The sequence below is a fragment of the Ctenopharyngodon idella genome, chromosome 14 (genome assembly GCF_019924925.1).
Source record: "Ctenopharyngodon idella isolate HZGC_01 chromosome 14, HZGC01, whole genome shotgun sequence".
Lineage (NCBI taxonomy): Eukaryota > Metazoa > Chordata > Actinopteri > Cypriniformes > Xenocyprididae > Ctenopharyngodon > Ctenopharyngodon idella.
Window position 1 is genome coordinate 2,032,261 of NC_067233.1, and position 12,303 is coordinate 2,044,563.

The 12,303-nt window shown below is 41.4% G+C and overlaps 1 protein-coding gene across 2 annotated transcripts in view; it reads left to right on the forward strand.

Annotated features, from left to right (window-relative positions):
- The first annotated feature begins 5,686 nt into the window (after positions 1 to 5,686).
- The window catches only part of atp10b (ATPase phospholipid transporting 10B), a 46,513-nt gene continuing 39,896 nt past the window's right edge, over positions 5,687 to 12,303 (forward strand). Inside the window, exon 1 of one of the 2 annotated variants that reach the window (XM_051859761.1) lies at positions 5,687 to 6,419. In XM_051859761.1, coding sequence (XP_051715721.1) covers positions 6,010 to 6,419 — 410 coding nt within the window. In that variant the 5' untranslated portion in view covers positions 5,687 to 6,009. The remainder of the gene's footprint in view (positions 6,420 to 12,303) is intronic. The other variant, XM_051859760.1, reaches the window with a different exon arrangement.

Sequence of the window (12,303 nt, forward strand, 5' to 3'; positions counted from 1 at the left end):
ATTCTCGTGTTGCGCAGCACGTTTGAGCTTCAGCGAGAACCAATGAGGTTCATTCTTGTGTTGCGCAGCACGTTTGAGCTTCAGCGAGAACCAATGAGGTTCATTCTCGTGTTGCGCAGCACGTTTGAGCTTCTGTAAGAACCAATGAGGTTCATTCTCGTGTTGCGCAGCACGTTTGAGCTTCAGCGAGAACCAATGAGGTTCATTCTCGTGTTGCGCAGCACGTTTGAGCTTCAGCGAGAACCAATGAGGTTCATTCTCGTGTTGCGCAGCACGTTTGAGCTTCTGTAAGAACCAATGAGGTTCATTCTCGTGTTGCGCAGCACGTTTGAGCTTCAGCGAGAACCAATGAGGTTCATTCTCGTGTTACGCAGCACGTTTGAGCTTCAGCGAGAACCAATGAGGTTCATTCTCGTGTTACGCAGCACGTTTGAGCTTCTGTAAGAACCAATGAGGTTCATTCTCGTGTTGCGCAGCACGTTTGAGCTTCAGCGAGAACAATGAGGTTCATTCTCGTGTTACGCAGCACGTTTGAGCTTCAGCGAGAACCAATGGGTTCATTCTCGTGTTACGCATCACGTTTGTGCTTCCGCAGAACAATGAGGGTCATTCTCGTGTTACGCATCACGTTTGAGCTTCCGCGAGAACCAATGAGGTTCATTCCGTGTTGCGCAGCAAGTTTGAGCTTCAGCGATGAACCAATGAGGTTCATTCTCGTGTTACGCAGTTTGAGCTTCACAAGAACCAATGAGGTTCATTCTCGTGTTACGCAGCACATTTGAGCTTCCGCGAGAACCAATGAGGTTCATTCTCGTGTTACGCAGCACGTTTGAGCTTCCGCAAGAACCAATGAGGGTCATTCTCGTGTTACGCATCACGTTTGAGCTTCCGCAAGAACCAATGAGGTTCATTCTCGTGTTACGCAGCACGTTTGAGCTTCAGCGAGAACCAATGAGGTTCATTCTCGTGTTACGCAGCACGTTTGAGCTTCAGCGAGAACAAATGAGGCTCATTCTCGTGTTACGCAGCACATTTGAGCTTCAGCAAGAACCAATGAGGTTCATTCTCGTGTTACGCAGCACGTTTGAGCTTCACAAGAACCAATGAGGTTCATTCTCGTGTTACGCAGCACATTTGAGCTTCCGCGAGAACCAATGAGGTTCATTCTCGTGTTACGCAGCACGTTTGAGCTTCCGCAAGAACCAATGAGGGTCATTCTCGTGTTACGCATCACGTTTGAGCTTCCGCGAGAACCAATGAGGTTCATTCTCGTGTTACGCAGCACGTTTGAGCTTCAGCGAGAACCAATGAGGTTCATTCTCGTGTTACGCAGCACGTTTGAGCTTCAGCGAGAACCAATGAGGTTCATTCTCGTGTTACGCAGCACGTTTGAGCTTCAGCGAGAACAAATGAGGCTCATTCTCGTGTTACGCAGCACATTTGAACTTCAGCGAGAACCAATGAGGTTCATTCTCGTGTTACGCAGCACATTTGAGCTTCAGCGAGAACCAATGAGGTTCATTCTCGTGTTACGCAGCACATTTGAGCTTCAGCGAGAACCAATGAGGCTCATTCTCGTGTTACGCAGCAAGTTTGAGCTTCAGCGAGAACCAATGAGGTTCATTCTCGTGTTACGCAGCAAGTTTGAACTTCAGCGAGAACCAATGAGGCTCATTCTCGTGTTACGCAGCACGTTTGAGCTTCAGCGAGAACCAATGAGGTTCATTCTCGTGTTACGCAGCAAGTTTGAGCTTCAGCGAGAACCAATGAGGCTCATTCTCGTGTTACGCAGCAAGTTTGAGCTTCAGCGAGAACCAATGAGGTTCATTCTCGTGTTACGCAGCACGTTTGATCTTGATCTGAGTTTTGTGCCAGAGTCACAGTATTTACTCAAGGAAATCAACCTATAACTCTTTATTGATATTCATCACTGTGTATTAAACTGGAAAGTTTTCAAAATAATAACACACTTCAACTTTAAATGGCACATAACTGAGCTGTCTTCTGGGTGAAGAAAGAGCAACCTCTGAGCAATAACATTTTCCTCAGGGAAGACAGAAATGCACATGAGACCTATAAGCAAATGTTAAAAAAATGAAAAAACAAGAGACCCCTCAACACACAACATTGTACTCTCTTATATTTAGCATTTAAAGCAAGACCTCCTTCCCTCCCCTTTTCGTTCTTTCTCTTTTCCTCTCTGAAAGGGCCCTAGTGTTGTTGAGATGTGAGATGGCTGAAAAAAGAGAAAAGCAGAAAAACCAGATGCTTTCCGCTCTTCAATGCTTCTGTGCCACTGGAGGAATTAAGGATTCACAGATCTTTGTCCTATTTGTCAGGAAGTGGAGAGATGGAAGGGAGGGGAAAGAAACAGAGAAAGAGAGAGGGATGGAGGGAGAGGGGTGATGCTCTACTATAACAGCTGCGCCACCGCGCTGCACGAAACAAGAGGGCCAGGCATCCTGGGACGAGGCAGCCGTACGCTCCACTACTGAACCTCTGCTTTCATCAGACTTACACAACACATGGTGCGCTGCAGGGCCATGTCAGCTAGTGACAGCTGCAGAATGGGCTCTCTCTCTCTCTCTCTCTCTCTGTGTGTGTGTGTGTGTGTGTGTGTGTTGCTATACTTGGGCAGAATGCACTGAGACAGATATATGAGCTCACTGCTTTTAATCACAGTATGGTATTTATATATTAGTCATTTCACATGCAAATGCAGAAGCTTGAGGTGCAGTGATTATATAGCTTAAGTTGATGGATTTTAAACGCTTGGGTTCACGTAGGCATGATTCCTCACAGAGAAAAGGTGCGGTCACATTTAGCATTGTTCAGCAAATTTTTCAAATCATTTTAATAGGAAGCTGTGTGATCGGGAATTAGGGCGAAAGTTAGTCATGCGGAATCTGCTTGTGATTTGAAAGTGGCTTCTGTGTGAGTTGACTGATCAGCCACAACATTAAAACCACCTGCCTATTATCTCATAGGTCCACATTGTGCTGCCAAAACAGATCTGATGCGAGGAGGCATGGACTCCACGAGACCTCTGAACGTGTCCTGTGGTTTCTGGCATCAAGATGTTTGCAGCAGGTCCTTCAAATCCTGCAAGTTGTGAGATGAGGCCTCCATGGATTGGATTTGTTGGTCCAACACATTCCATAGATGCTTAATGGATTGAGATATGGGGAATTTGGAGGCCAAGGAAACACCTTGAACTCCTTGTCATGTTCTTCAAACCGTTCCTGAACAGCTTTTTCAGTGTGGAAGGGTTCATTATCCTGCTGAATAAGGCCTCTGCCATCAGGGAGCACCTGTTGTCATGAAGGGGTGTATGTGGTCTGCAACAATCTCTAGGTAGGTGGTATGTGGCACATGAATGCTAGGACCCAAGGTTTCCCAGCAGAACATTGCCCAAAGCATCACACTCCCTCCACCAGCCTGCCTTCTTCCCATTGTTTATCCTGCTGCCTTCTCTTCCCCAGGTAAATGATGAACATGCACTCCGCCATCCACCTGATCTAAAAACGTGATTCATCAGACCAGGCCACCTTCTTCCATTGCTCCGTGGTCCAGTTCTGATGCTCTCGTGTCCACTGTTGGCGCTTTCGGCGATGGACAGGGGTCAGCATGGGCACCCTGACTAGGTCTACGGCTATACGCAACAAACTTGCGTCGCTTCATAAAATTGTGACTAGAGTCACATGGATTACTTTGATGATGTCTTTACTACCTTTCTGGACCTTGAAAGTGGTAGTTGTGTAGCTTTCAATGGAGGGACAGAAAGCTCTCAGATTTCATCAAAAAGATTTTCATTTCTGTTCAGAAGATGAACGAAAGTCTTACAGGTGTGGAACGACATAAAGGTGAGAAATTAATGACAGAATTTTCATTTTTGCGTGAACTAACCCTTTAAATAATGTATACAAATGGAATCTAATTGTAAACCTGAGTCAATATCACAAACATCTTCTTTGACTTGAGCCACCAAACAAACATCTACCTAGCAACCACTCAGATTGCAACTGCATAGCAATGCACTAGAAGCCACTCAGAACACCTTAGCAACCACATAGCAATGCATAGCAGCAGCCAATGTGACAGATCACCAGCATTTCCTTCAGAAAAAAATCTAGCTCTCTTGAGGTTTTCATCCGTCACTTCTCTCTCCATGAAAGACTTGACAAACCTTACTAATATTACACTTGTAATGTATAGATAATGTCTTTGTATTAGTATGGGCTGAGTTGAGGTGATAGACAGCATTTTATTTTTGTACTCGCTTCAGGTGAAATGACACGTAGGTCATTACAGTACTGCAAGAAATGATGACATCCGCCTACGAACAAGTTTGTCTTCATTGCATTGGCACATGACATCACTGACTGACTCACATGTAATCCTTAAAATACACAACTAGACAAAGGTTTAGACATTTTTAATTCTTTATCCTTTTCTTTATCCTTTTCACTCTTTCTCTAACCAGCATCACGAGGTGCATCCATTTGAGACAGCACTGAAAGAGCTCACTCGAAGGCTAGAGATTTTTTTTTTTTTTGCCAGTTTTCCTTCACTATCTGCTCTAATTTATCAATTAAAAAAAATAATTATTAAAAATTATTGTTTTGAAAATAAATCCATACCTTTTTGTATCAAAAGAAACAAAGATGTCGCACTGGAGTGGCACCCGTTAAAGGCCAACTGAAGTATCTAGAAGCTCCTCCCCTTTTTTTCAAAATAGCCAATAGCGTTTCGCCTAAAGCACAGCTCGGCCAGAGCCGTTGAGCTCGTAAAACTCAATTTCCCTCATAATCTCTTACCGTTTCTCCTCCATATTGCTTTAAAATATAGCATTGTTTGTAGAATTCAAATGTGTCCGAACGTTTTGTGGTCTGTGCCGTCTCGCGCGTATGATCCGTTCCGTGCTCGCGCTGCCACGGTTCACGTGACACTAACGCGAAAACGTTCATTCGCGTCAATGGAAAGCATATTTACACTGTCCGAATCGTTCCCTATCCTCTATATAGTGCACATTCACCATATAGAAACTAGTAAATGTGTGAACAAATGACCGATTTCAGCCGAGGCTTCAGCGTCTGTTAATAGTGCAGGAGGGGGCGGGACTTCAGATTCTAGAGAGCATTTGATTGGACAGAAGATTTGATGAGAAGCTGAAGTCTGTTGTGATGTCATGAAAATCAGTGATTCATTTTAGCGTAAGTTTTGAATGCTTATATCTCCTAAATGTGAATTTTGTCATTGTTTTGGAACACACTAGCTTATTCATAACCTTAAGGCTAACATATTTATACTAAAAGCTAAAAAAATGAAATTTTGATATCAGAGGGACTTTAAAAGGTACTAAAATGTACGCTTTAGGTACTATTATATACATAATAGTACCTAAAGGCATTAGTAACCTTTAAGGCATTCATTTGCACCCTTCAGGGGTTAAAAAAGGTGTATCATTTGAAAAGATACCACCCCAGCTTTTGTACCTTTTTTTCTGAGAGTGTACTAAATCCAATTTCAAGCATTTAAGCATAAATCTTCAGAACAGAACGTTTTATTTATTATTTTTTAACTTAATTAACAAAATGTCCCGGCTTTTGACCGGTAATGTGAGCACTGTGTCTGCAGTGAACATACACCATTATTTATGCGGATGACTGCTTTGAGCTTGAGTATATCCTGCTCAGAGCTTTGATTAATGTAATTGGGTCACTGGGGTGCCGTTGTGTCTTTGAATCTTCATTTCCAGCTTTGATTCTGCCGCTGTATTTGTGGCATGCAGTGCTCTGACAGCATACCTTCACCTCAGACAGGTGTTTGTTCCAATAGAGAGCGGTCAGGGGAGTTTAACAGGTGTAGTCTCAGCCCACATTTTCTTTCACTCTCTCCCTTTCTTTTTCTCTGCACTTCTCTTTTAGTCTCACTCGTACAGGTGAGGTGAGTCACTGCAGGATTCATATTAAAGCTCCAGATCTAAGTGACATGCAGGGCTGAGACATCATGACCTGGACAAACCCTCTGACCCTTCTTCGGCAGGGCTGGGCGAGGCACAGGGACCGGGACAAACCTGTCAGGACGGTGGTCTCCAACCTGCCCTTTGAAGATCTGAAGAAACGTGACCAGCCGAACCGCCAGTATGAGGGCAACGCGATCAAAACCAACAAATACAGACTTTGGTCTTTCATCCCCATGAACTTATTTGAGCAGTTCCACCGTTTGGCCAACATTTATTTTGTGGGCCTGGCCATCTTGAATTTCGTCCCAGTGGTCAACGCGTTCCAACCGGAGGTGGCTCTCATTCCCATTTGTGTCATCCTGGCACTGACCGCTGTCAAGGATGGCTGGGAGGATTTCCGGAGGTACCAGAGTGACCAGCAGCTCAACAATATGCCTTGCTTCATATTCAGCAGGTAAACAGCTCGCACATCATTGGTAAAGTGAACATGATTGATTGATATTAATAAAATATTAATATTAAAATATATTATAGGGTTGAACATGTTAATTAAGCGTAGTGGTTCTCAACTTTATTGCCTCCTGTTGCATAATATTCAGAGCCCATTCAAAAAAGACATTTCCAGTAGACCTATTTCTGCTGTAATTATGATAAAGCTGCTTATTTTCAAACTTTTATTGACATAATGTAGTTAATAAAAATAATTAATTTATTAAATAAATTAGCCATGCTTCGTTTTAACTAAAATTAATTATTTGAAACAAACACAATGAACACAATATAAAATGTACAGAATTATCCATGCCCCCTGAAATCTTCACACTTTCCACCATCGGATCAATTCTGAAAAACAGCAATTTTATGTTTTGAAATAACCAAAAATGTGGCATTCATGCCACGTTAAAGGTGCTAAAAATGAATGTTAAATGCTAATGCAGTGTTTGAAGGGTTCATTTACACAACCCATTCAAAAATTGCATGAAAGGGGTCATGACATGGATTTTTTTTTTATTATTTTAATATGTTCTTTGAGGTTCACTTATAATGTTAATAATTGTTTTTGCGCACACACACACACACACACACACACACACAACATATATATGCGGAAAAATAATTATTTTCAACCCTCATTCTGACCCTCTGTCTGTAATGATCCATTTTTAAGGCTCTGCTCCTTTAAGACTTGTCAGTAAACGGCCACTGTTATGATTGGCTAACGTCATTGCTCTCAACGCCCACTCACTATTGCACGTGAGTAAGTGTTTTGAAAACATTATCCATATAAAACGAACATACAAAGCGAATGTTCTTTCACTCTTCCATTTGTCCTGTTGTCGGCAGATGCCAGAAGCTGAACGCACATCTGTATACTGTATCAGCGTAGACAGCATCAGTGATTATAATGGCTTCAGAAACTGAACGCACATCTGTATACTGTATCAGCGTAGACAGCGTCAGTGATTATAATGGCTTCAGAAACTGAACGCACATCTGTATACTGTATCAGCGTAGACAGCGTCAGTGATTATAATGGCTTCAGAAACTGAACGCACATCTGTATACTGTATCAGCGTAGACAGCGTCAGTGATTATAATGGCTTCAGAAACTGAACGCACATCTGTATACTGTATCAGCGTAGACAGCGTCAGTGATTATAATGGCTTCAGAAACTGAACGCACATCTGTATACCGTATCAGCGTAGACAGCGTCAGTGATTATAATGGCTTCAGAAACTGAACGCACATCTGTATACCGTATCAGCGTAGACAGCGTCAGTGATTATAATGGCTTCAGAAACTGAACGCACATCTGTATACCGTATCAGCGTAGACAGCGTCAGTGATTATAATGGCTTCAGAAACTGAACGCACATCTGTATACCGTATCAGCGTAGACAGCGTCAGTGATTATAATGGCTTCAGAAACTGAACGCACATCTGTATACCGTATCAGCGTAGACAGCGTCAGTGATTATAATGGCTTCAGAAACTGAACGCACATCTGTATACCGTATCAGCGTAGACAGCGTCAGTGATTATAATGACTTCAGAAACTGAACGCACATCTGTATACTGTATCAGCGTAGACAGCGTCAGTGATTATAATGACTTCAGAAACTGAACGCACATCTGTATACTGTATCAGCGTAGACAGCGTCAGTGATTATAATGACTTCAGAAACTGAACGCACATCTGTATACTGTATCCGCGTAGACAGCGTCAGTGATTATAATGGCTTCAGAAACTGAACGCACATCTGTATACTGTATCCGCGTAGACAGCGTCAGTGATTATAATGGCTTCAGAAACTGAACGCACATCTGTATACCGTATCAGCGTAGACAGCGTCAGTGATTATAATGGCTTCAGAAACTGAACGCACATCTGTATACCGTATCAGCGTAGACAGCGTCAGTCATTATAATGGCTTCAGAAACTGAACGCACATCTGTATACTGTATCAGCGTAGACAGCGTCAGTGATTATAATGGCTTCAGAAACTGAACGCACATCTGTATACTGTATCAGCGTAGACAGCGTCAGTGATTATAATGGCTTCAGAAACTGAACGCACATCTGTATACTGTATCAGCGTAGACAGCGTCAGTGATTATAATGGCTTCAGAAACTGAACGCACATCTGTATACTGTATCAGCGTAGACAGCGTCAGTGATTATAATGGCTTCAGAAACTGAACGCACATCTGTATACCGTATCAGCGTAGACAGCGTCAGTGATTATAATGGCTTCAGAAACTGAACGCACATCTGTATACCGTATCAGCGTAGACAGCGTCAGTGATTATAATGGCTTCAGAAACTGAACGCACATCTGTATACCGTATCAGCGTAGACAGCGTCAGTGATTATAATGGCTTCAGAAACTGAACGCACATCTGTATACTGTATCAGCGTAGACAGCGTCAGTCATTATAATGGCTTCAGAAACTGAACGCACATCTGTATACTGTATCAGCGTAGACAGCGTCAGTGATTATAATGGCTTCAGAAACTGAACGCACATCTGTATACCGTATCAGCGTAGACAGCGTCAGTGATTATAATGGCTTCAGAAACTGAACGCACATCTGTATACTGTATCAGCGTAGACAGCGTCAGTCATTATAATGGCTTCAGAAACTGAACGCACATCTGTATACTGTATCAGCGTAGACAGCGTCAGTGATTATAATGACTTCAGAAACTGAACGCACATCTGTATACTGTATCAGCGTAGACAGCGTCAGTCATTATAATGGCTTCAGAAACTGAACGCACATCTGTATACTGTATCAGCGTAGACAGCGTCAGTGATTATAATGGCTTCAGAAACTGAACGCACATCTGTATACCGTATCAGCGTAGACAGCGTCAGTGATTATAATGGCTTCAGAAACTGAACGCACATCTGTATACCGTATCAGCGTAGACAGCGTCAGTCATTATAATGGCTTCAGAAACTGAACGCACATCTGTATACCGTATCAGCGTAGACAGCGTCAGTGATTATAATGACTTCAGAAACTGAACGCACATCTGTATACTGTATCAGCGTAGACAGCGTCAGTGATTATAATGACTTCAGAAACTGAACGCACATCTGTATACTGTATCCGCGTAGACAGCGTCAGTGATTATAATGGCTTCAGAAACTGAACGCACATCTGTATACTGTATCCGCGTAGACAGCGTCAGTGATTATAATGGCTTCAGAAACTGAACGCACATCTGTATACCGTATCAGAGTAGACAGCGTCAGTTATTATAATGACTTCAGAAACTGAACGCACATCTGTATACTGTATGAGGATTTTTTTAAGCTCTGAAACTTGCAGGATGTTTTAATGGTACAAAGACCTCTTATATGTCAAAAGATCAAGGCAAATTTGATTTTTCATGTCATGACCCCTTTAAAAAATAACAGAATAGAACATCGGAATTCACCCTTCACCTGAAGTTTGATTGACAGGCGATCTGACCAATCATAACGCCAAATCCACCATTTTGTCTGACAAAGCAACCAGACTTGAACTTGAAAAATGGTGTGTATTGACATCTTTCCGTGGTTGAAACAACATTCCTTCTGGTGTTCATTCATGTTTATTTCATGCTATAACTAGGAAGAGATGATCGGTTTATGTGCCGTTTGAACTGAGGTGCTACAGCGATCTGTCACGACACATTAAAGAGCCACAAAAACGGTATTTATTGGAATTTCTTTTAAAAAAAATGACAAAATTTGAAAGCTGAGACTGTTTCATACCAAAAAGTAACTCTGCTTTGCAAAGGGTCAATTGCAAGACACATTTTAAAAAGTTAATCATCTTTTCACTATAGGCCTTAAAAATGTGGCCGTTTAGGATGTAGTATTTACATTGACTAAGATAATTAATAAATACTGTAATGCAGATGGATGAAACAACCCCTAAATCCTTTAGATGTCTGTACAGAACACTTTGCTCATCCATTGTTAGGTGTATTACACCAGAGAATTTGTATAATTGTTCATAAAATATATAAAAATAAATAAATTGAAGTTGGCAGGGACTATATACAGTGACTCCGTCAAATGTCTCTCTTGCTCTCTGCACTCTTTCTTGCCTCTCTACATCCCTCACTCTCTCTCTCTCCCCCCATCTTTCTGTGAGCTGTCGTGGTGCAGGCTCGCTTGAATTTGTGTTTCACTTCATCTGTGTTTCGAAACCCCATGGGAATTTTTGACCTAGAAATAAAATTTGTGTGGGAGATTTTTTTTCCTTCTTTTGAAGAGCTGCACAATGTCTTGCATCCAACGCATTGTGTGCATTTTGACGAGATCCTCAACATTGTGTTGCATCAGAGGGGTAGACAGAGAGGCATCGTTTAGATCTATTTTAAAATGACTGAATAGCTGGTGGGAAAAAAAATGAGTAATTTACCACACTTGAGAGGTGGAAGGACTGAGAGACTAGAGGTTAGAGAGAGAGAGAGAGAGAGCGGGAGATTTCACAGCAGTCACAGGTACACCCTGAGATATATTCTTACTTCCAAAAGAGATTCCAAATCCATCACTTATTGCCATGGTTACTTAGTCTCTTTCATTTTATTTTGAGCTAAGCCGCTGCTCCATTTTGTGATTCCCGAAGTGTTTCCATACGGGAGAGCCCAGGTGTCCCAGCCGCACCGGCTGGCTCGGGTCAGTCGAAAACTGTCCTGACGTGCCTGCCATGCCCAGAGGGGGTGTTAGAAAAACTACCTCTTTTGCCATTTTTATTATTCACAATATGTGCTTTTCTGTTGTTTTAACAATATCTCAGTTTTGGACAGCTGGGTTATATTATATTCAGAGATATAACAGGCAAAATATTGATTTATTAACTTGTTTCTGGTCTTATGTTACATCAGTTCATGTTATTCCAAAGAAGATCGTTTGTCTTCAAATCTTTTATCAAAATATAATGTCTTGTCAGTAAAAAGGAGCGGCATTACAGCAGATGTAGCCTACTTTGTGGCTTAAATGTAAGTAGTATTTATACATATGCAGGTACATAAAATACATACAGATTCATACACTGAAAAAAAAAAATAGTAATCTAAAATGGTAGAATCTGAATTAAATGGTTTTGTTCAAGTCAAAATATTATTTAACATCACTGAATCAACCTAAATGCATTATTTATACCAAACAAGCTAGTTTTTCTAAATTGTTGGGTTAAAAACAACCCACGTTGGGTTGAAAATGGACAAACCCAGCAACCGGGTTGTTGTAACCCAACCTGCTGGGTAGTTTTATTTAACTCAACTATTGTTTAAAAATGACTGTATTATTTGCTTAAAATGAACCCAAAGTATGTTGGAAATTAACATTTATTAATATGTTTAATGAATAATAATGAAACATTTATTAAATTGCTTATTAATAAATGTTCACCTTTTGATTATTATTGTTGCCTCTAGTAATTATGTGTCTGATTTTTAATTTCCAACATATTTTGGGTTCATTTTAAGCCAGACATATAGTCATTTTTAAACAATAGTTGAGTTAAATAAAACTACCCAGCAGGTTGGGCAAACATTTAACCCAACCACTGGGTTAAATCAACCCAATTGCTGAGTTTGTCCATTTTCAACCTGATTTGGGTTGTTTTTACCCAGCATTTTTAGAGTGTAGGATACTACTTTTTACAGTGTAAGTGGAGGAATTAGGATTTTGGACAGTCTTTTACAGCGATGTTGTGGAAGGTATTATTGTATGTAGATTCCTGAATTTTCAGGCCTTACTTTAAGATCGTAGTCAATACTTTTTGAGGCAGGGAGCACAATACTGTATTCCAACTTCCTCTGCTGATCTGT